Source organism: Rhea pennata, chromosome 20, assembly GCF_028389875.1.
Source record: "Rhea pennata isolate bPtePen1 chromosome 20, bPtePen1.pri, whole genome shotgun sequence".
In the NCBI taxonomy this organism is placed as follows: Eukaryota; Metazoa; Chordata; class Aves; order Rheiformes; family Rheidae; genus Rhea; species Rhea pennata.
The window spans coordinates 3,480,544-3,506,142 of record NC_084682.1 but is presented as its reverse complement, the minus strand read 5'-3'; the positions used below and the strand labels follow the sequence as shown (position 1 = coordinate 3,506,142).

At 34.2% G+C, this 25,599-nt stretch overlaps 1 protein-coding gene across 1 annotated transcript in view; it reads left to right on the top strand.

Annotated features, from left to right (window-relative positions):
• Positions 1-25,599, top strand: part of BRIP1 (BRCA1 interacting helicase 1) — a 75,335-nt gene that overhangs the window by 16,741 nt on the left and 32,995 nt on the right. Inside the window, exons 8-14 of the mRNA XM_062592443.1 lie at positions 960-1,181; positions 1,724-1,923; positions 5,994-6,126; positions 6,637-6,788; positions 7,674-7,845; positions 7,962-8,099; positions 8,536-8,697. Of these exons, the coding sequence (XP_062448427.1) occupies positions 960-1,181; positions 1,724-1,923; positions 5,994-6,126; positions 6,637-6,788; positions 7,674-7,845; positions 7,962-8,099; positions 8,536-8,697 (1,179 nt within the window). The remainder of the gene's footprint in view (positions 1-959; positions 1,182-1,723; positions 1,924-5,993; positions 6,127-6,636; positions 6,789-7,673; positions 7,846-7,961; positions 8,100-8,535; positions 8,698-25,599) is intronic.

Sequence of the window (25,599 nt, the reverse complement as noted above, 5' to 3'; positions counted from 1 at the left end):
AATTTATGAGCCAAAAGTCTGTAAATATGACATCACTTGCAACCTTTACCTTTGGTTGTGTTAGTGTTAAAATGGGATGGGATTTCCTGTTGTGATTATCACTCTATCCTTAAATGGTTTTGAAGAAAATATTTTCTAGAGTTCATCATCATCTTTAATTTTTATTACATCTTTATATTATTATATTTCAAAAATTTATAGCCATTAATTTATAGCAAATTATTTTCAGGTTGAATAGCACAGAAATATTATTTCGATCTTAGCATCATTATTCATCAGTATAATCATTCCCTATATATTTCTGTAATTTAGAAAGTATATCTGGTCCATGCATTTGACTCTTCCTGTCCACTAAACCTCAAAATCCCCAGGATCTGAATTTTGTTTGACATAGTTAAACATGAATAAAGGGGCTGCTTTGAAAATCCTTGACAGACTCATTAGTAGGTTGATAAGTGCGTTGAATCCATCCTGAGCTTTCTAGAGGTGAGAAATACATGAAGAACAGAAGTAGATTCAGATATGATTTAAATTCTCTGATTTGTTTTCCTTGTTAAATTTCCAAGCAGAAAGTATTAATTTATTGACAAAGGATAAGAATATACTGTATTTATATATTTTTGTGGGTATTTAGATGTAATTATTAATGATTTTGAATTCTTCACCCATTTGATGATTTGCTGGATTAATGTTCTTAGCAAGACTGAAGTTACCTTTGATTTTATAGATGAAAGAGAATAAAATGTCTTTTATTGATTTACAGTTTTTTGGGGGGAGGGGGACACGGATTTGCTTGTTGTCTTTCTGACGTGATGTGTTTTTATCATTGTCCAATGTAAGTAACAGCTCTCAAAAACATTTTCATGAACAAAAGTCTAAAGGCACATAAAAGGTTTGAGGTTTAAATTTTTTTTATTATTATTTGTAACATCTAACTCTGTGTCCCTATTTATTTTTAGGGAAAGTCCTGTCTTTATTACCATGGAGTTCATAAACTCAGTGAATATCATACGCTGCAACTGGCACATAAGAAATGTCAGGCTTGGGACATTGAAGATCTAGTGAGCCTGGGAAAAAAGCTTCGTGCATGTGCCTATTTTGCAGCTAGAGAGCTCATGGTGGGGGCAGATATTGTGTTTTGTCCTTATAATTATCTCCTAGACCCACAGATACGAGAGAGTGTAAGTATATTTGTAAGTGAAGTATTGCAATAACTGAAGTTAACAGAAGTTAAAATGAAGTTACTAAGGAACATAATGGTCAGTGCAACAGTCAGCTACAGTATTTGTATCCAAAATGTTAACTACAAATAACCTCTGGGTTAGAGATCTTTTTTTCTTCTTTCATTTAAAAAGAGCATTTCTGTATTGCATGTAATACTTTCATTCATCTTATATTTTAGCTGATTAGTTACGTGGGTTTTCCTCTCAACGGAAAGGAACCTTTAGAGACTTCACAAATGTATGGGTTATAGAGAGTGTAGTAGGTTCAGATTATATTCGCCTAGGATGAATGAGATAGCGCTTATTTTTCTTTTTCTGGTTATTTTCCAGTTACAGAAATTTGATAAAAAGCTGAAAACAGCTTTCTGTTGCTTGCACCATGATGGAGAATATGTGTTTTCTAGAAACCTACTGGTTACCATTTCTTGGTTATGTATTTCACTCTGTTTTACTAGACTTTTTTTTTTTTTTTTTTTTTTTTTTTTTTTTTTTTTTTGTAGATGGAAATAAACCTAAAAGGCCAAGTAGTCATTTTAGATGAAGCCCACAATATTGAGGACTGTGCTCGGGAGTCAGTGAGCTACAGTGTTACAGAAAATCAACTAAGATCTGCTCGAGAAGAGCTAGATCTCATGGTCAATAACAACATCAGGCAGAAGGATCATGAGCCCCTACGGGCTGTGTGCTACTCTTTGACAAAGTAAGGCAACTCTTTTTAATTTTATGATATCAATTAGTATTTTTTAAAAATAACATTTATATTCCTTTTACTGATGCATTTTACTGGTTACTGTGTTGCATCATATAAAAGGCAGTAGAGGTCTACTTCGAAGGATGCAGTCACTTGATTTTTGTTCATTTCAGGAATCTAGAGGATTTTGGTCTATTTTAAGAAAAACACTCTGCTACTCAAGAGGAAGCATTCAATTCTGTTTTGTAAAGTGACTTATGCTCTTGAAGACTCTGCTGATTTTTATGCAGCTTACTCTCCTAGTTTATGAAGTTCCGTTCAAAAATTTTACGTGGGCCCATGTATATTTCACATGTGTTTATTTTTTTATTTGAAGAATAGCAATAGCATTACTTTGTCAAAGCATTAATTAATGTTTATAAAACACTTGGGAGCCTTGGACAGAAAATGATGTAACAGACACTTTCTATTTGTGTGAAACAGTTACAGAACTTATGTTCCCAAGAAAGTATTCTGTGCTGAAAAAAATAATCTACCCAAGCAGCGTATTGTCATGTGTAGGTGAAATAATAATTCTTTATTGGTCCAGTAAAAGGCAATGAAATTCATTATAGAGTGTAGTAGTGATGCTTAACCACTAAAGCTGTCCAAAGCTTCAGTTACCATATTCTAAGTAGCTTCTATCTTTGCAGTATTTGAGTACTTATACAGTGCTTAAATTTCTTATCCTGAAAATTGTTAGGTTTTATCTAAAATTATTCAATTGTTTTTTCAGAAAGGTTGAGAGGAAATATTTTGTCCATGCTTGATGTTAAATAATTTCCTAAATCTGCTTCAGAATCTCGTTGCATCTGTGATTTGGAACAGATTCTCAATATTTGAAAGTGAATTTATCAAGTATGCCTTTTGTTTTCCCTCTGAAACTTTACTCTAACTTGAGCAAAGAGATAATAAGGGTCTGAAAAATTGCAGTAAATACAAATTCTCAGTAGAGACTTGTTAAAGTCTTTAGAGAATTCAGATAACGAACTCTTTGCACAGAGCATGGACTATCCTCTTTGAGTTTCTAATTGCTGTCAGAAAAAAAAGTTGTCCATACAGAATAACTGAGCCCTTGACTGTGTCACTAGAACATGATTTTCATGATTTGCTTTTGTACTGAAACTAAAACCAAGCATGTACCAAATCTCTTAAAACTTCCCATGCAGGAGCACAAAGATCATAACATTCAGTGGATAGAGAAATAGATGACTGAGAAAGTTGTTTTGGAAGCAAGAATTGATGTGTAGGGCAGAGAGAAATAGAGAAAATGGAAAATGTTCTATTCTCTGCTTTTCCCCATGGAGAAGAAGATAATAAGGCAAGAGAGGGAAAGTAAACCCCAGAATCCTTGAAGGTGGTAGAATTGGAAGGGAAGGGTCTAAGCAGAAGTGGAAAATAGGGAGAGAGAATGAAAGAGAAAAAAATGAAGATCAGGAGCAGAAGTTGGGGAAGGCGGGAAAGAAACGAGCAGGGGCAAGGCAGAAGTAGTCTGCAGGGAGCAGTCTGGACAGCGGTTGAAACAATGTCGGAAGAGTCTGTCACCACTAGAAAATTGGGAATTTAGCTTTGTAGACCTTAATTTTTAATCTTTTCTTTTGAGAATCTAAGGACTGAAAGAATTTTGGAAATGCATGGCCATTGAAACCTGAACAATAAAGTCAGTGATATAAAAAGTGGATAATGGTACAACTAGCTTTGAAGTCAACTGATCTCTGACTCATATCAAATAATCATTTTGTTATGTTAGTAGTCAGCAAAACAGCAAAATAAACCTTGGACAGCAAGTAATTTACCGTTTTTCCTATACTCTCTCCATCTTAAAATTTATGTTTATGTGCCACTGAGAAGTGTTTTTTTTTTTTTCTTTCACTTTTTTTTTTGGGGGGGGGGGCTAATTATCCTACCTTGGATGCTTCGAATATTAAATTTTAGTAAAAGATCAGAACAGCATGGCTAAAGATTTGATTGCTTCAAGCTTTTTAACCTTATCAGAAAAACTAAGGTTGATTGTCGTGGCAAATCTGCCAACAGTATGAAATGCAGTTGTTGGAAAGCCAAAGACTGGGTGTAAATGGCCAGTAATTGGTAATACGCTATTGCATAAAGTGACATGGCTTTGCCAAATGCATGGGTAATTAGAAAAATCTTATTTCAGTTATAAATATCCTGGGTCTTGATTCCAGAAAGCACTTAAGCATGGGCTTAGTGCCAATGAGGTGCTAAAGTGACCTTTCTGAGGAATTTGAATATATACTGTAGAGGTGTACTGGCAGGCTTTACTCATGGTGATGCAGGTTTACCAGTACAAATCAGTTTGTTCAGCAGAGTAAACAACATGAACAATAGAATTTCTATTTCTCTCTCTCTCTCTCTTTTTTTTTTTTTTTTTTTTTTTAGAGGGGAGAGAAAAATATGCTTTCTGCAGCTGACTGCTGTTAGTAACATTTGTTAAATCTTTTACTGAATAAATTGGATATGCTATTTCTCCTTTGAAGCTGTAAGTGTCTTTCTGGAAATCGAGCCGATTTTTATTCACTCTTACTGCTTTATTCTAAAAACAAGTAGTTGTACTAAATTAACAGTATTTCAAGAAAAAAACTTTAGATTAAATTGGATGGATTTTATTTGAGAATTTGTGAAGTTTTATACGATATATTGGTTCAGAAATACTGTTCTGTTAATTTGTATTAGCATTTAAAGTATGACCATTTCAAAGGTCTATGGTGATGTTTGAGGTTCAGGACACGGAAACAGAAGTTTTGCATTTCCTGAAATGTTTTATCTATTGTAAATCTGTTTCATTTCTATCATAGTGGCCTTTCCTAATTTTAATTCCAATTCTTCTTGATCTTACATTTGAGGAGTTAGAGCTGAGTGTTACACTGATGAACTCGTACTTGTGTATGAGTGATAATGATTTTTTTTTTTAACAAGATGGAGCAAATTATAGCTGAAGAAGTGATTGTTATGATAGTGTTCCTTTTTGGTTTGTTCTTAACCTTGCAAAAATGAGTTTTTAATTGTTCCATTGAACAGATTATTTGCAGTGACAGAATTGGAAATCTGGAACTAAAACAGTCCGTAAGCCTTGTTGCTTTAGTTGATAATAAGTAAGTGATTTTGCAGATACATATTTTGAACGGATGTAGAAATGACAGCTGTCTTTCTGATGCCTCCTGCTGGTTGACAAAACAGACAGCTTCGGCATTTTTGGAGAGGGAGCAAGCTTGTCTGCTTTTCTCGACAAAGGGGAAGTGCTGTAATACTGGATAAATGATGAAGGACATGTTTGATTAGAGAAAATATTAGCTCTGCCACTGATAAGATCTGCATGTTTAGGTCATGCTTATATAAAAACCAATGGCATTTTGCATTGTCAGTAGGGTTATAATGCTGCTTAATTTTGAAACAGAGTTTCAAAATACTGTAGGCTGCAAGACTGTAACAGTTGGAAACATCTGTAGCTGGGTTAAAGTATGCAGTTTTTGTTGGCATACATACCATAGCTGTGTATAAATATTAAAAGTAATCATTTTATGTTTAAGAAAACCTCCGTATTTGTTTCTTACTAGGGAAGCTTGAAATTGGCAGGATAACAAACCAATCAGAGTGTCAATTAGAGTATCATTTAGAGTAGTAGTGAGTGGCCTGAAGAGTACAACAACTTTGAACATGGAAATAAGACTACAGAAATATTTCTTAAATATGTCTGAGATATTATATCATAGGAACAGGTTATATTTTCATCCTTTTTCCTAATGCAAAGATACTACATGGTGATAAAATATAACTATGGGGACAAGTATACTTTTCACTTTCATGAGCTATATCGCAAGCAGTTTCATAGTAGTCAGTTCAAAGATGTAAAAATTGCATACAGAAGAACAGCATCTATCTACTTAGATATTTATTTTTACATGTTTATCAGCGTTAAAGAATGGTGGAATTTTTGAAGTTCGATTGGTTTTATACCTGAAAAGTATCTCTAAATCTCACTAAAATTAATGCTGAAGATATTTCTGATTTCTGTCTTACAGCTGGTTACAGGAGAGCTCTGGTCAACTAGTAGAAAGAGGGTATGAAACATCCTGTAAAGTTTGGAGTGGAAAAGAAATGCTCACCATTTTGCACAGCATGGGAATAACCAATATTACTTTTCCCATTCTACAGGTAATGTTATATGCCATGTGGGTGAGTGACAAGAGTGCATAATGCTGATCTTGTTTAACATCTTGAAATATTCATAAGATAAACGTTAGCAGGTCTTTTAAATAAATACAATTTTACAAAGTTGTCTGAAAATTATACTTGATGAAAACCAGGAGTTATCCGTTTAAGCTACTGGAACTTGTAGAGAATCAATGTTTTAAAGTATATAATTGATCGTGTGAAATTATTTAAATTGAGCAATTTAGTCACTGATAGTTTTGTCTGTGCTATCCATCTGCATTTTTATTGACTGTTGAAATGTTTTTACAATATTCGCAAGCTTATCTTTCCTTTATGTACAAGCCAAACGTTAAAAGTATGGTTACTTTTCAATTCTATCTTTAGTCTATGTTTTTATAGCTATGTTAGGTGAACTTTTAAAACATTGTGGTGGTCAACTTTGGGTTTGTATTAGTTTTGGTTTTGAGAAGATACTTAGAATGTTGTTAATGTGGAGTTTGCCTCTTACAGAAACATTTTGCTGCTGTCCTGGAAAAAGAAGAAAAAGTATTGATGTTTGGTAGAGAAGAGGTTATCGAGATACCAGTTGTGAGCCCTGCTACTCAGATTGTGTTAAAAGGGTTATTCATGATTCTTTTATGTCTTTTTAAAGATAATAGCAGGTCAGTGAAAATATACAGCCTGAACTTTGCGGTGTTTTTTTTCCTCCCTTCCTACTTCATCAAAACATGAAAACTTCAAGTGAGAGTATTTTATAGGTCTGATAGTTGCTTTTCCTTTTATAAATTCAAATGTTTTATAGAATGTTTGAATAGCTTTAGTATGTATGCTGAAGAACAAACAGGTGCCGTTAGGAGCCAGGTAGGCATGTCTAACACAGACTTAATTCTGCTGCTTTGCCAAATTGCCTCTTTCATTTGTACAACACCTCTTTTATGGTGCTTGGCTTCTCTGAGCAAAACCGTACACTTGAAAAAGCCTTGGAAAATCTATTTATGTGGGAAAAATTTATTGAGAACTAATTTAAATACTACCAAATTATTTTTTTTTGCATTCGTAAGTGAATTCAAATATTGAACAAATTTATTTGAAGCTTGCATGTAAATTTTCATGATGCATTGCCAAGTGAAACATGCATAGATTTTTCTTTTTTCTTTATTTAGTACTTAATTTGACCACTGATGTCTTAAATCTTGACTATTAATGCCAGCAGTTATTAAAACTTTCTGATTTAAACCTCTTTTTTTACTTATAAATTATTACAAAGCTTCATTATTTTTCTAAAAGGGAAACCAACAATTGTTGAAGCTTTAAATCTAGATTAATAATCTGTTTCTAGCAAACATTGCTTTACACACTACATGGTCTACATCTACTTTTTTAAACAGTATATCATATAAGTTATTTTATATACTCAAATTGGAAATGCATTGTGGCAACACTATCTTTACTTTTTATAAACTTAATGCTGACTCAATCTGATAAAATTATTATTACAATTTGCTTAATTGTTTTAATTAATATTTACATTACATATATCTGTATAGGTATGCAGATGATTACAGAGTTGCTTTACAGCAAACTTATGCTTGGATGAATGAAAACCAACTTGATGTTTCAGATACAAGTGCCCTCTTTACACGGACCAAACATAAAAGGAATTTACGGCAGAAAACTGTAGTCCACATGCTTAATTTTTGGTGCTTGAATCCAGCTGTGGTAAGCTGAGTGTGAAGTAGAAGATCTTCTGTAACTTGACTGATCACAAATACATATGAGAGCTTAAAATGATAATATGGATTGTCTAAATTCCTTCTCTTCTTTCTCTAACCTAGGCTTTTTCAGACTTAAGTGATGTTAGAACAATTGTTCTGACATCCGGTACGCTCTCTCCAATGGATTCATTTTCTTCAGAACTTGGTGTAAAGTTTTCTATACAGCTTGAGGCAAATCATGTTATTCGGAACTCACAGGTAAAAATCAGGGTTGTTCCCTTTCCTGAGGTGTGATGCTGGCCATTGCAAAATGAACAATAACTTGCAATATAAATGATAACAAACACCCCAAGAGTAAAAAGGAGTGTATAAAACAGACTTTTAATTGCATTAATGATGTTGTAAAGTGAATTTTCAAAGGAAAAAAGGAGCAATATTTAGACATCTATTCCATAGGAAGTGTTGAAGTTATGCTATTTTGATAATAACCATCTAATGTCAGTGAATGCCCTCTTCTCTCTTTTAATAATAGTAGAAATTTAGTCTCTCTATATTTTTGATATTAGAACTAATTTGTTTAGGAATAGCTAACTATTTTTGTTCACATTTAAAGTTTTGTTATTTAACCTAGTATAATTCAATTCAATTTGTGTCACATATTTTGATATTAACATTTTTATTATTAATACACTAGGTTTGGGTTGGCACCATTGGAGCAGGCCCTAATGGTCGGAAACTGTGCGCCACATTCCAGCATACAGAGACCTTTGAATTCCAAGATGAAGTGGGAGCACTTCTACTTTCAGTGTGTAAGACAATTGGCCAAGGAGTTTTGTGCTTTTTGCCATCTTACAAGGTAAGGAAATCTTAATTCATGTTCTTCCCGCCCCCTCTTTAAAAAAAAAAAAAAAAAAAAAAAAAAAAGGAGCAAAACCCCCAAACTTTGCTTTGTTTTTGGAATCTTCTTGAATCTCATAATTTCTTGAATCTCGTAATTGATGGGCATACAAGCTTGTTTTTCATATCTTCACACTTGTTTTTACCAGATGTCAGTGTCTCAGTTAATATGAAAGGAGTGCTATTGTTTTGATAAATTTTACCAAAAATACCCATACTGATCTGTAGTCCAAATATGTACACATATGTGTATGTATACATATATGTGTGAATACACAGAGAGAGAGAGAGAGTCTTGTCAGAATTTTTTGATATGTAAATAAAACCTAGAAGTGGAAAATTCACACTAGTATTTACTTCATTGGTTCATGCTTAATTTCACTGGCTGGAAATTTGGGGCTTTTTTTGTTTGTTTGTCTTTTCCTTGAGCCAGATGGGGATTGCTCACCAAAATCAGCTGAAAAGAATCAAATTTCTCAATTACCAACTATGTAATATTTCATTTTGTTGACAGCAGTTATCTAATTACCGTTAGTTGATTGTTATTTAAACTCAGTTCTAAAGAACAGTATAAACCTGCATTATAAATCTATAATTCAGGTCTGTTTTTCTTGAAACACTAGTTACAAGTTCCTTGAATTTGTGGGGGGGGGGGGGGAACACTATCTCTTTTTTTTGGCCCAAACTTTCATGTTATTTTTACTGTTTAACTGAAGATAATACAATGCACAGTTTTTTCTTTACTGGCTGTCTGTAAAGAATTGCAGTCATACATGCAGTTACTGACAGCAGCCATTAGGTGACCACATTAGACCATGTAATGTACCATCATTGAGGAAAAGGATTACTAAGTATAAGTGTATTTAACCTTGCTCACAAAACTCTGTGCATTTATACGCAATGTTAACAGTTTGAAAGTTAATTTTTCATTCCGTTTATTTGATTAAATTGAGTGAGGACACATTTCAGTTTTCACTGTCGTCACTATTCTTTTATTGAAGTATATAATGTTGAACAGTATGTGAGAGTTGATCTTATATGTACATATACAAACATATATATATATATACATGCATACACATATATATGTATATATATATATATACACACGTGCGTGCACACACACACACCAGACAAATACTTGGGAAAGCTTTTGTGAGAATACTAATCTGAATAGAAAGTATAGAGAGACTTGTAACTGGCATTTAATAAAGAAAGAAAGATTGCTGAACAGCTCTGGTACCCTTCCCCCTCTCACTGCCCTTCTGCTTCACTGAAAGGTCATCTAGCTAAACACATCGAGTGTTTTTGCCTTTGTGGGAACACTTCCATGAACCCAGTGAAAATATTGATAAATATAAATTGCAGACAATTGAAGGCTGATATTTTAAAATCATATTGCCAATATTTTTCTATGGCTGCCCTTTTTCATTCTGCTTCTTTTATTCTGGTTTGGGTTGCCTTTAAGCCTAAGAGATGAATATGTTGAAAATATAGAAGGATGTTGTAAGCATAAGCATATTAGTACAGAGAATACAGAATATTTTCCTTTCATCATCATATAGAATACTGCTTACCTGTCATTTGCATTTCGAAACGGTTCTTCAGAAATTTTTGTAGAGAAACTGCTACACCTCATGAAAAACTACAGCTTTTTAAGAAATTGTTTAATCCTGTCAAGCTCATTGTTCACTTAATTCAAATAGTAAATTGGATGTTACCTTCCTTGTTTATATATAAGGAGAGTACTAGAGATGGTAATTGCATCTTAAAGCACTTTCATTCACTTCAGTGTACTTAATATTTCATGGACTTTCATTCACTTTAATGAAATATAGCTATATTGTCTTTTTGTTGTGAGAATGCTAAATTAGCAGTTTTCAGCCTCAGTCTAAGGGTGTAGAAAGACTAGAGGGTGCAACAGTAGCCTCTTGAAGCACGGGTGGAGACCCTTGCCTACTTGACACAGTTTGTAATGATGAACAGTCAGGAGCCTCGAACCAGTAGACAGGCGGTACTCTCTTACTGCTTGACCTGTTACTTGGGACTTCATTCCATGATGACAGAAGTAACATAAATGTATGGTGGAAGTGGAGCAAATTAAAGTATAAGAACTTCTCAGTCTGGAATTTAACGGGCTTTTATAAACAATATTTATTTCTCTGTATTTTGTCTTTAGATTGCTTCGTAAACCTTGAAGACATACTCTACAAATGTTGTGTGGAAGGGGAAACACCTGTATTCATATTAGAGCTGGGGAAACTAACTCATGCAGAAATCTAGTGATTTTTTTTTTCAAAATTCTGACCCCTTTAATAGGGAGAGAAAGTATCTTGTACTCAGCTGTAAGAAGTATCAACCAATATGAAAGTTTCCATGTGCAAATAGAGGCATGCAAAGTCTCTGAATGTCGCTACATTAAACTAATCATAAAATCAGAAAACTGGATGCTTCTTAAAGTACATCTGAATTGAACCTTATAATGTCACTGAGTAGGTTGCTATAGGAGCTAGCATTTCAGTCACATACCCCTTCCAGTGCTAGTGTGCGCAAAAAGCATCCATTAATGCTCTCTGTTTTTCTCAGCATTCTTTCAGGTAAATTGTGTCCAAGGAGATTCTAGACTCTTTTGAATAGGTCTCCTACTATCAGGAAGATTTAGTAGTCATTTATCTATATTTGGCTCTGAGGTGCCCCTTAAAAGCAGAAACCTATAATCTGTAGAATATTATTCCACCATTTTATAAATAATTTTATGCCCCTAACATGGTGAGCCTGCATCCTTTCCTAACAATTCTTTTAAACTACTTTATGACAGTCTGAGAAGGTACTTTCCAAAGACCTTTTTGGTAGCTGTATGTTTTGGTCTTTCATTCTATGTTTTCATGTTATTTATTTGGCTGATAAAAAGAAGAAAAATAGTAGGTAAATACGGAAACTTTGATTCTCTCTCTCTCTCTCTCTCTCTCTCTCTCTCTCTCTCTCTCTCTCCAGTCTGCAGTTAAATTTTGAGTCATTCATAGTACTTTGAAAAACATGCACATTTTGCCAAATAACTTGCAGTTTTCTAGTTTTGTCTTTTGAATAATCATGTCTTGCACTCTATCCAAAAATATCAGAATACACAAAATATGTATTAAAATGAGAGTTTTTATGAGGGGATGACTTGTTTAATAATTTGCTAGCATAGAATATCCTATTTTTTCTTAGGAGTACACTATGTAAAATTGACAGCACACATTCCATAATTGAACTTTTTCAGATATTAAATGTTGATCTTTTGGTCAGCTGAATGTCACTGTTTTCATAAATCAACCCGCATATTCTTTTTAATTCCTATTGCCATTATCAGCCTTGTCCCTTTGTCTGCAGATAGTTTTATTCTTACTTGCAGAACAAAACAGTAGAAAGATTTTTTGTTTGTTTTTTTTGTTTTTTTTTTTTTTGTTTTTGTTTTTTGAGTCCATCCCCACCTCCCCCAACTACCAAAACCCAGACTAGGAAATTGTATGAAAAGTTTAGCATCATCTTTGGAGGAAGGAGTAAGACTTTTTGTGATAGGTCTTGTTCAGTGCAAAGGGCTTTCAGTTCTTGTTACTGGGGCCTTGTTTCACAGTTAATGTAAATGATGGACATTTTTTGCAAACAACTTCAAACACTAGCCCATATATAATTAGTCTGACAAAATGTGAAGCTGATAGAAGGAGACTCTTTTTGCATTTTAAACTATGAGCTTAGAAGGAAAATCACAATGCTCAGCTGTTGGTGAGTTGCTAAAATTATCTACCAGAAAAGTATTTCAGTGTTCAGTATCTGCGCAGGAGACATCTCTGAGATGACTGACTCTTTGGTTTAGTTCATCTAAGCTTATGGTATCAGACAAGAAGGTGATACTAGTTGCTTAGCAGCTTGGTAGCCAGGTGACATGTAACTATGAAAATCAACAGCTTTAGAAGCCAATTTGAACCTAACAGAGCTTAAAGAAAGTATTTTTTAATACTCTAAGGAAACTGGGTGGCCCGCTAGATATTCTTGAGCAATCTGGATCACCCACTGACCTAATCAAAGCTTGAGCGGTATCAAAGCAGTGAACTCAGTGAATTTAAAGAAATTCACTGAAGTAATTGATTTAAAAAAAAGAAGTCATAAGGGCATTTCTACTTAGATAAACTAGTTTGAGTGGTGTTTCTCTAGTCTACCACCAAAACTACCATTTTGATGATACTATTGTCTGATCCTCTGCCACCTAATTGTCATCCAAGCTCAGAAGAACTACACCATCCTCAAATTGATAGTGGTGTAGCTATTGCTCAACCATCATCAATTTGTCTGCTTGGATAGGCGCTTTCAGAAGCCTTATTAGATAAAAGAGGAGAAATGAGTAACAGAATAAAAACACACTACACATGAGGGAAAGCACTCTGCCAGGGAAACAATTATCCAATATTTGAGAAACTGGAAATGAAACCACTCCTGTCTACCTTCTGGTTGGCTTTATTCTGTTCACCTATGCAACAACATTATCATTACTTTTTTTTTTCCCCCCTCTGTCTCCTGTACTCTTGACCTCACTTACCATCTTTTGGTTTTAAATTGTTGCTCTTTGGGATAGAGATGATGTCCAACTTGTGTGTTTGTAGACTAACAAGTACTGCAAAGCCGTCTCAACCTTTTGAACATTAAAGTAATTGGTATAACAGTGATATACCAAATACATGTAGCATATAAAATAGCACTTTTTCTATTGCTCTATGTTTTGACTTGAAAACTGTACAACTTCTTAACATTAAAATATCAAGAAATATGTTTTTAACATTAAAATATCAAGAAATATCTCCTTAGTTTCTAAATAACTTTGTAAAATAAATTAGTATGAGAAACTTTTATTAGCAGATAAATTTAGCTTATTCTTTAATAAGTTTTATAGACTAAAGCAAGTAACTAGTTTCTTGTGAAAACAAAGTTGAGTTGAACTACTTGCATACCAACATGTCAGGGAACTGATTGTTTTTAAAACTTATGCGTTAAAAATTAAAGATAATTCAGCTGTTCTTCCCCCCTCTCCATTTTTTTCTTTGTATATCAAGACAACTATAGGAGAAAGAAAGAAGCGTAAGATTAGAGCAGTTTAGGTCAGAAAATCTACCAACTTATTATTTCTGAATAATTTGGAATTGCATCGATTTTATGTGAATAGGAAAAAAAGCTATAGTAGAGAAACTTTTATTTTATCAAGTATTTGAATAAATATATTTTTCATGGAAAAGTGACTATTCAAAACATAAGTATGACAAATACGTAAGACTAATAAGCCAACAGAGGAAAATGTATGTGTGAGAAGAAAACAATGTATTGGATATACATCTCTACATCTGATGTATATTGCTTTATCTTATGGACAGCTGTGATGTCATGTGTCATATATGGAGTAACCAACAATAATATACAAATTTTTATTTTTGTAATTGAAGTGCTGTCACTTTCATGTTTTTTTTAAAAAAACCCTTAATTTTATATTTACTAAATTGCAAGCCTAGATAATTTTTTAGGATTACTAAAAAACAAGCTGATGATACAATGCAACAAAAATGCATTTATGTTAAAATCAGTAGCAACTCCAGCAAAAACACTCTATAAAAGTGAATATCAGAAGGTGAAAAGATTACTCAGAAATCTAAGATGCTTTTAAACAAGATTAAGATAAGGACCATTAGGGTTGATGTCGCCGACCTGTCTGCATTAAGATATATCTTGCCTGGTGCCTGCATCTTAGATGATTCATTCAATATGTGTCATATCAAAGTCAAGGTATCTAGCAAGGAGAAAAATGCTAATGCTTATAAATTTTAGTGATGATCCATCATGATGAATTAACTGACCTTTCTTTAGTAGATTTTTAACAAAATAAGTTGTAATCTCTGGATAACAATGTTAATGTTTTTGTTTTTTTCTTTTTCTGTGAGCCATTGTTGATTAATTTGTCTGCTAATTGTTGACTCATAAATTGGAAGCAAAAAATTAAAAATGAAGCAGTTGCTCAAAAGGCTTTGAATTTCTTAGTTCACAAGTTTTACTTGTGAAAATATAAGTATTCTTCACTTAAGAATGAGATTTGTTCTGTTTACTTCTTCCTTTCTCTTACACCTTTAAGAAGTTAAATATCCTTCATTGATTTGTCCTCCATTTCATTTGTATCTGCTTTTCTTTGCAGAGCTTTAACTTTTCAGGTCAAGTAGCAAAGTTTTCCTTGGTTGCTGTGTATTTTATATTATACTGTATCAACTGTATTTGTAGAGGGAGATGGCTGGGAAAACAAAGAGCATTTCACAAGTACTAGCCTAAAAAGATAGAAACAATAACTACTTTGTTTTCTTTCTTGCGAACCTCTTAGAAATGGTTAAATGGTCTAAATCTATGTATTTTTAGATTATTTGCTATACTGTCTATAAAGTATTAACATCCAAATGTCTGCAAAAGTGACTTTTTTCGAACTAATTGCACTTTCAAAAGTGCAGGTTACTGGCGTTTGTGGTTTACAACTGTGATGCTATATGAAACCATTTTATCTCTTGTGAGTAATAAACTATGTAGGTAATGATGATAATAGAAAATGAATGCAAAGCTTTTAAGTTTTTTTTACATTGCATTAGTATTGAATCTTTTTTAATATATATGACAGCAAATTAACATCTTCAATACATTTTTAGACTATCTAGAGTTTCTTCTGTATATTGCAATGCCTCAAACAGCTATTGAACAGATTAACAAATGCCATGTTGGAACAAAGTAGTCAAAGACACTTGTTTCCTAGCGTACTTTTCTTTCTGATAAACTTTTTTCAGCCTTACCTCTTTCTGATAAGGTTATTCAGTGTATCCTTAAGAATATTCACATACATGTAATGTTAAGTTTGAATTTTATTCTTATTCACCTACCTTTCACTGCAAGCTGGAGTTGAAGAAAAGAATAAGGGAAAAAATGGAAACAAGAATAATAATGCTAATAGGAAGCCCTACTTATTCTTGAAGTAGCTTTTCTATAAGTAAAGATATAATTTAAAAGCAGCAAAAACATGAAAAAATATTTTTATGTCATTTTGTCACAGATACTCTGGAACTTAAGACCTAAATATAAGGCAATACAGTTGGGGAACAGGAGATCTGTATGGCTCTGAAAATTAGCATTTCCTGGTATTTCAAGTGTGTTTTATAAGGCACTATGTATATTCCTGTGCTTGATGGGTAGGAGAATTCACAACAAAAAATAGTCCTTGTTTGTTCATTGAACATATTTACAGAAATCTTGATTTTTTTTTTTTGTAATAATTCAGCACTTTTCTGGTAACCATACCATTTAATCAGAAATTAATACATTTCTAAATGGAAGAAAGTTTTTAGTCTCTAATGAAGTTTGGAATTTATGTTAATTTCCTGCATTTTGATAATTATTCTCTAAATTGTTTATAGATAATTTTCCTAGGTTAGACCAAAACCAAATTATCTAAAAAAAAAAAAAAAAAAAAAAAGTCCGCAAAATTTTTGCTTCATATATAAATTTTGATGTAAATGTATAACTTTTCATGTTGCCGTAGATGGAGTCTTTTGTTGGGGTAAACTGAAAAACATGGAAATTTTAGACACTAATCAACACACAAATTTGGCTGTGATACCTGGTATCTTTGAAGCTGACTGTGATTGCTTTCTTTGTTGCTATTCAAAATAAACATACATGAAGTTGGAAGGAAGAAATGAGCCTTTAGTATTTGATATCCAATATATTACTTTAGGTGTAATTTAATTTTGAAGAAATAATCAACAAACAAGGAGCTGATAAACTGAAGAAATTCAGGAGGTTATATTAGTTTGCAGAATGGAACTTGTAAGAATGTAGGTAACACTATTTTTTAATCCAAACATGTAGAACGCGAGAATGGCATTGAAATTTGCTAGTGTTAGAAAGATAGAGCATTTGTTAATATTTATGCCTCAGCAGAACATAAATTATTAGATTAGATTGGGCTATATTTGATCGAAAACAATTCATCTTTTTGCTTGTCCTGTAGAGAATGTGAAGATGGTTCAGTAATATGGGCTTGGAAAGTAGGGAACTACTTTCTTAGTTCACCTTCAGAAAATGTGGATGGTTGAGAAAAGTCTAATGCTGTACAAATGATGTTTTCTGTTTTCATTCTGGACTTACTTTCTGGATCTTGGTTAGTTGTATTTGGTGCTCTAGTACCCAGAATGCCATCTATCAGTATTCAGAAAAAAACATTTTTGGGTGCATTACTGTTGGTGGTAGGTACCCAATAACTGGTTTTGAATGTCTGGTGTTGAAATCCAGCCCTCATCCCACCCTCAGAAAGTTCATGTCCAACATGAACAGTGGGTGATTGTTCTTTTTTTTTGCATGTCTGAAGCATAAACCAGTTCCCAGTATTTTTTCCACTGCTTCTGATTTCAAGGTAATGAGCATAACTTGACTGTTTTTCCTGCTGCATTTAGTCTTTACTTTTGAGGCAATTCTCCATGTGAAGTGAGTGTGTCAGGAGTTTAGTGTAAATACATCTGGGACCCAACTATCCAATACTTAATCTTGAATACATCTGGCAGTCTCAGTTCTGTTGCTAATAAGCAGATAGCCTTCCTCATAAACTGACATTGCCTTTCACTGTATCAGTAAGGAAGTAAGAACTATTAATACGTAGGTACAGACCAATTAATGCTGCATTGCGTTTGCTGTTTTCCGTGAGGATTTGGGGGTATGGTTATAACAGTACTTAAATAGTCACTTTCTTCACTTAAAAATGCTGAATTTTATTTTTTTAGTTCCTATGTATCTCGTTGTTTTTACAGCTTTTAGTTCAGAATTTGAGTTTTGTTAATCTACGTGTCTTGGCTGATCATGTTTTCTTCAATAAGAACAGAGAGAATTAGATGACAGCAACTCCATTTGAACTGAAACACCTGTTATTACTGGTTTTGTTCCCTTTTCATACGTAAAGTATCAGTCGAAACTGTACTGACATCATGGATAACAGTTATTTGCTGTTCTGTTGCTGTACCGTTCCTGGCAGTATTGCACAACTTTGAGCAAGCAGGCTGTAATGATATTAATTAACTCAGTGAGCAGTGTGGACCAGAAAAAGGGGCCTTGGTTGTGTTCCTTTCACGCAGCCTCTGAGAATCTTCAAGTTCAATCTAGGTAGTTACTTGGAATAAACAGAAGGGACCTCCGTTTAACCTCAGGCTATTGCACTCTTCCAGCATTGCACAGCAGTGTGTCTGCATTGGATATGAGCCCAAGTCCTTGCGTATGCTGTCTGCTGGCCTGGACATAAATGTGCCACCCCTATATATGACAGACTGAGGGAAGGGATATGGTTTCAGTATTCTGAATGTCTGGCTCTCCTTAGTTTAGGACAGACCCCCCCCCCCCTTTTCTTTTTTCTTTTTTTTTTCTTACTGGGATTTGTGTGAGGTGGGTAGAAACAAAATTTGGAGAAATCTCTGTCAGAGTGGCAGAGAATGAGCTGGTCATTATGTTGAAAAAAAGAACAGAATATTTTCATTTCTAAAACTTTCCTGAAACAGAGTTTTGTAAATAAATTGTAAGAAACCTATTTTTTACCATCAATAAAAAAACTGCCTTCTGACAACTTTTACTTATTTAATAAATTGCTTCAATAAATTTACAAAAGATGGTAGTCTGTTTAGCCAGGCCTATTAAAAGCATTAAGATTTGAGCACTGGCTGTTAAAATGAGTAAATGGCAATATCACAAAGTTAAACAAATGCCAAAAAACATTTTCCAGAGTACTGGGATTGTAACAATACCATTAATGAGGGCAAAGAGGTTTTAATGCAATTTGCACATTCTAAAGTTTCAAAAAGAGGTTTTGAGTTAGTGCATTATTAATGTTCTGAACATCTGGAACTGTGTAAGAGCCATAGACATTGAGCAAGTGCAGGGTTTCCCCACTAGGTCTGATGCTGACTGATTTCCTCCCTAGTGAAAAGCTTGTTTTAAGAAGTTTGAGACAGTAAAATGACAATATCCAGATAAGAGATAAACATTCCTCTGTGTCCTTTTGCTTGTAATGCATATAGAGGAAAAAACTAGAAACCATTAGGTTTCTGCAGCTAAAAGCCGAGTTTGAAAATAAATAGGAAAACAGTTGTTCGCAACATAGAAGTTTGTTGTATGGTACAGTCGCACTGATTAGAGAATTTACTGTGAGGAATTATCTATTAACGTAGACTGGTTTCCAGAAGATTGCTTGCACTTTCCCTGTTAGACATATTTTTGTGTAATATACTGGGATATATCCTTAATCAAGAGTAACAGTCTCCCAGATATTCCTGTTGACAGTTGTAGGAGTACTTCGAAGAAGAGATTTACTCCTGTGTGTAAACATTTGCAGGATGTAGGAATCTGTTTACACCCAGTATGTTTTATGACAGAAATCTGTTCTTCAAAGTGACAAAATATTAACTTTCTACATCATTTTAATGTTACAGAATGTAATTTAGACCGTTACAGCTTTAAAAAGGTGGGGAAAGCAAAATGTTTCCATGTGTCATAAAGTTTTAGATTTTGTAACTATAGCTAATATCCAACATCACATTCATTGGGATGAAGAGAAAATGAGGCCTTTAAATAGGCTGGCATATCAGGGGTAAGTTATGAAATAATTATAAATTAATAATGATACTTTCTGCACAGCATTTGCTTGCTGTTCTCAAGGGAAAGGCATTCTCTTACTTCAGAAGCCTTATTTATTTGAGCTGAACAGCTGCAATGGTGCTATAACAGTATGTAAGAAACCCTAAGAACAAGAAAAGACTTTAGGGAATAGAATTCTGTCGTTCTTGCTATCTCAAATTATGTGCAAGTACCTAACAATAAAAATAGTGCAAAATGATGGAAGAGTAATTAAACAACATGTGAAAAGCACTCTGTCTCTTTCCCAGCACTAAAGTCTATCCAGCGCTCCCTGGAAGTTGCTGGAGTTCTTTCAGTGACTTCAGAGTACTGAGGTAGGTCCCATGACATTGAAGTGACCTTTTCTTTCTTTCTTTTTTTAAGAAAAAAAAAAAGAAAGAAAAAGAAAAGAAAAACCTAATGCTGATTGAAAAGAAAGGCTTATTGCCAAACTCTAAAGCTGTATGTTTTGCCTCACTGTGATGAAAATCTTCGTAAAGTGATTTCTGTCTGATGAGACATAATTTCAGGAAAATAAGTAGTCTAAAAAAGCCAAATTAATGACTCAGAAATTATGCATTTCAACATTTGTACCTAATAAAAGCAGATGGAGTTTTGTTTTACTTGTCCACTGTTGGTTTTTCATTGCTTGTTTTTCACTCTGCACTGGTAGTTTTCTTTCTGATCTTTATCTTAGCTTCTTCATGTTTTATGTTTTTTTTTTTTTTTTGATCCCATTAATCATACACAACATCTTTGTTTTCTGTTTTTTCTCTTTAAAATTATTTAAAGGTTTAAATGTCTGTAACAGCCTCTAACTATGAGGCACTTGCATTTATCCAAAAGGCCAGTTCTTAGGCTTTGTGTGCAGCATTATCTGAGGTGTCTTCTGAGAGCTACAATGGCTCCTGTAAATCTGAATGTGACTTCTGAAGTCTACAGTTTGTTTTTTTTCCATTGATTTGGGCGTAGTAAAAAGATGTATGTAAAAATCACTGCGTATGATGGAAGATTTCAACTACTCCATTGCATCACTTTTTTTTTTCTCTGCCTCAGTCCCTAAAGTCTATTCTGACTATATTGCATCAAATAGGTAACAGTAACAAAAGGAACAGCAAAGCTTACACAAACTGAATTAGGTAAGATATTTTTTGTAACCAGACAGATAATCTTTTGCCTTCAAATTCTGTTGTAAGCCTCCTGCTTTCATGTCATCAGTTCAATCAAGTTACTGTGCCAGAGTAAATTTGAAGAAGGAGCTGACAGGTCACACCTCTGCCAGATCTTTTTTTTGTATAAGAGACCACAGCAAAAATATTTCCGTTAAATCAGACAGCCAGAGTAGTGCTGAATTATACTCCAAAGGAATAACTGAAGTATTGCAAGATAATCAGCTTTAAAAGTTTAAGAGTTAAGTCTTTTATTGTAAAAATTACAATGTTTTCACTTAAATAATTTTTAATTTGAGCTATTTTTTTCTTTATTGCTTGGTACTGGTGGCTAATTTGGGTTTTGACACTCAGTATTCCGAGTCAGGTCAAGCAAAATGTTGGGCTATATCAAGGATATAATTTTATCTTCTTAAAATCTTTTGTAGGGTGATAACAGACAATCTGATTAGTTGCACCATATGTTTTCTTTCTTATAGTGTGATAGGCTTCTAGCTATACATTCGTTAAAGGCAAAATTTTCTGCTTTTCTGGGAAATTAGAGACAATCCGAGCATTAGAAATGCTCAGAGAAGCTAGAGGAGATGTTGTAACAGTTTGCTGCTGAAGGAGGAGGTCCTGCCCTCTGTCCTTGGGCTGGATCTGGTGCTACTCTGGAACTGTGGAAAAGGATTTTTTTTTTTCTTTTTTTTTCCTGGTTGGTTTTCTGCTGGTCTGGTGAGCTGAGGTGGCTCATCAAGAGGTCAGAGAAATATCAGAGACAGCTCAAAGGAAGAGATGGTGTTGCAGAAGCAAGCATCATCCCCTTTACTACTAGAGTTCACTCTCAGAGATGAAACGTTGGTACTGTGGTTTTTATAATGCGTTTTTCAATGGTTGACCTTAATCTAAGGATCCATAAAGATACTCATTTAGAAGTTCTGATGTTTTTATGAAATACAGTTTATGTTGTAAAGTTGTTAGTATGAAACTGCAGTGTTGTTGATAGTGTTGGCTGAGTCTTTACCCTGTATTAACCAAATAAACTGGAGAGTTACTCAGAGGAGTATTGTGGGTGAGTGGAAACTTGGTTGAAGTGATTTAAAAGGGATGAACTGTTCTAGCTTCTGATTCTGTGGAAACCTGCTTATGTGAGGCATGAGAGGCCCAGAGCTAGTTTAAAGGAGTAACACTGAGTTACAGAATAAATTGCTCTTCTATCTCAAGTCCTGCTTTCTTTCCAAAATCTGAGTGCCTAATTATGTTCCTACTCCAAGACCTCATAGTATATTCAGGAAAGCTTGTAACCGAAATAATAACTGAAATGATTGGGAGTAGGGGAAAGTCAGAAGAGAACTGACTTGGTTAACAGACTTTTCACTTACTCTCAGTGCAACACAGCAGCAGAACCATTTTGGTTAAGAAGCCGTCCTACACGGCGGCCTCTGTGATAAGAGGCTCTTGTTTGCTCTCCACCGAGCATACTTAGAGCGCTCAGATGTCCTTCATCACTTACACTGAAACTGGAAGCCAGATTAATTCTTTTTTCCTCCTTAATAGGATTTTCTGATGTAGTCTTTTTATTTGAGTGTATAGTTAGTATTCTTTATCTTGCTACACCAGATGTGTAATTCCCTTTATTTTATTGCTCAGGCATCATAGGGCAACATGTTTTTTGTGACTGCAGTTAAGGTAAAAGCTGCAAATTTTAATCTTTTTCTTAGTTTATATTTGTGGGGGGTTGAGTATTTTAAGCAGCATAATACCTTCATAACACATGCAGAACCACACGTTATGATTGTTTATATCTAAAGATAGACTGTGTAGCTAAAAATAAACCTGTTTCTCATCAAAAGACAAGTTTTTATTTGAGATTGAGAAATCTTGTTATAATACTTACAGTACTTTTTAGCTGGGGAAGATTAGTTTTGAAATGTAAATCTAAGTTGACAAAGGCTTCAGATTTTTAGGATGCAGCAAAGCAGAGCTAAAAAGAATTTGCTGAAGGAAATGGTCTTGTGTTGGTGGGCTCTAGGGAGCGAGAGTAGGCTGTCTCTGGGTTTTTCTGCTTCTCTTTTTTTTCCTTCTTTTCTTCTTTTTCTTTTTCCCAAGGCAAACCCCTCACACTGCTTCATGTTTATATGTTTATACCTTTCTTCAAGCAAAAGTTCTACATCTATCACTGATCATCCAAGTCCTTGTCACCATGTAGTCCTAGTCCTATGCTTCTGTAAGGCTAAAATCATCAAGCAGTGTGAAAGAGGTTTCCCATGAAGCCTCGTTTTCCATGTTCATCTGGTCCACGTGTTTCTACTTACAGCTTCAAACTTCTGCTTTTGTTTTTTCTGGGTAGGTTTCTCAGAAGCATTTTTTGTTCTTCTAGTAATGGTTTCTTCAGAGGCCCATTGAAGAAAAATATCTTTAAAAAAAATTTTTTAGCCTTTATTTTTGGTACACATGGAAGCTTAAATTATGCTCGTTTACATGACTGTACCATCAGGGATTTTGTTGAGGGAAGTATTTTTCAGGTCCCGGGTTACTCTCTTATTTGTCAAAATTCCTCACATAGCAAGCAAGTTACCTGAGAACATTCTGCAAATGTGCACGTAAAGCAGTCGGTTTTGGCAGTATGAATTACAGGATCATGGCTTACGTCACTGTGCTGTTTGTCCTAACCAGTTACAGTACCATTGCTAAATTAGGTGTGACAGCAGCATGCTGACACTGGCAGTGTGGCTTCACAGCAACGGGTTAGGTGATTGCATATCGATTTACCTGCAGTCGTATAGTCTGTGGTTAGCCTAGTAGTAAAGCTACAACCATGTGCCCAGAGTCTACGCTTGGTGGCATTAAGGTGTTCAAGTTACAGAACAAAGAAACAAACCTTGTCTTGGAGATTAAAAAACGACACTAGAGAGAATTGCACAAACAATAAAAATAGCCTGTGAGTTAATATTCCTTTCTTGCTTACTAAAGCAGTACTACATTTAAATGAAACTTTGGTCAGCATTCTAAGTATATTCTTTAATTCATGCATTTTACATTATTGGCAACAGTGCTTATGTATGTGCTTGCACATTAAATTCCAAACACCTGATGTTGCTGTATGTTGCGAGAGCCGTTATGATGAGCTGTTACGATATCTTACTGTGCTTGAGAGTACAAATACGTTTTCTTAAAATTTCCAAAACCTCATTTTTATAATATTTGTCTTTCCAGAGCAGTGCAACAAGAAGTAACATAGATTTAGGCAGTGTAAGATTACAGGTTTGAAAGGTATCTTCTGGATTATGGAGTTTGTCGTCTTGCTATCTTGTCAGCTACATTTTATATTTTTTAAAAGTTGTGTGCAAGTATGTGTGTATGTAGGTGTGTATATGCATGTGGTATAGGTGTATATGTTGTGCATATGTCAATTTTTTTTAATATATTTCTTATAAATCTTCAGTGGTGTCAGAGAAAAGATCATCTTTTGAGCTACTCTATTATTTGAGGTCAGGATGTGAATCTGATTATTTAATAGATTCCACAAAAGGAAGAAACCTTTTTACAGTATTTCTACAATCAAATTCGTCCATTTTTCAGGCTACCTCATTCAGTTCATCATTACATAATGTGCAAATGAGAGAGAGACTGTTAGAGGAGCTATTTACTGTTCATACAGAATACTTACTGTAACAAGACGTTTTACATGTGGCCCCTTCTAGAGTTCACCAGAGCAACCTGTAACAGTGGCTGCGCTAGAATATTGCGGTGGTTCACTGCGGTTGGCTCAAGGGAGATTTCTAGGTATGATTTGGTGCCACCTTATCTTCTTGCATTACTAACTGCGAAGAACGAACAAGTGTACTTTCTGTGGCTTATTGAACTGCTACAGTGACCAGCAAGGGACTTGCAATTATTCAAGTGCCCTGTGGCGCTTGCTTTTTACATGAGCAGATACTTTCTGGTAGCATCTGCACATCGTATAAAGTAGAATCTGTAGCGACAGTCTGTAGCAGATTATTGGATATTATGTCTAAAAAAATTATATACCATACCGCTAGATGAGTGTTTTCCTTGTGAATTTCACACCCTGAAAGCAGTGTAGTTTAATATTTTATTACGCTGTTAGTTTAAATACCCTGAGCATACAGCATCAGGAAGATAAACTAAAAATCTATTATTGTTTCTCACTTCTGAGCTCTGACTTGTCAAAATGCTGCAAGCTGAATTGTTGCATCTAGTTAACGCATGCTATGATTTTCATTGTAATTAACACTTTTTACTTGCATATTTTTCCTACCATTTAAGTAGCGACTGCATTGAAAATGAATTTTCACGGACAGGATGTGTGCTGCACTCAGCTTGTGAATACAAGAGTCCAAATAGAAAATAGCAGTTACAGTCAACATGTTTTTTCCTCAAGAGCTTTTTAAAAAAGGAAAAGAAAGCAGGATTAAAACAGTAATTATTAATTAGGAGCAATGCATAAATGCAACTTTTTTTTTTTTTTTTTTTTTTTTTTAAGGTACATCTTGCACTGGTTACTTTGACCTTACTATTGTTCTGTACCATTGCGACCTACAGAGTTCCTAGTCGCTTTGGCATTTTTTAGAGTTTCACTGCCTGGCGTGGTAGAGATGTGAAAAATCAATGTGCCGGTAGCCATATCACAATCTTGTGGTGTTTATATTCAAACTCCTATCTTTGAAGTTTATTATTAATGCATTAATGAACAGGGTAAGATGTCAGCTAAAGCAGATGCATTTGCAACACTAAAACATTTTTATTGCAGTATTGATAGCTTTCCATGGCCATATAAACTTACCTTACCTATACCCTGCCAATCTACTGATGGTATCCTTTTTCGTTTTCAACTTCCATTACCTCAAAATTTGCAGAAAATGAAAACATCCTAGATTACATGCTTCTGCATTCCTGGGAACTGAAGCCTTAAGTCATGTGTATACTTTTACACATAGTGTTTTTCACACATGAAGGATAAGTATATACTTTCAAGTTGGTTT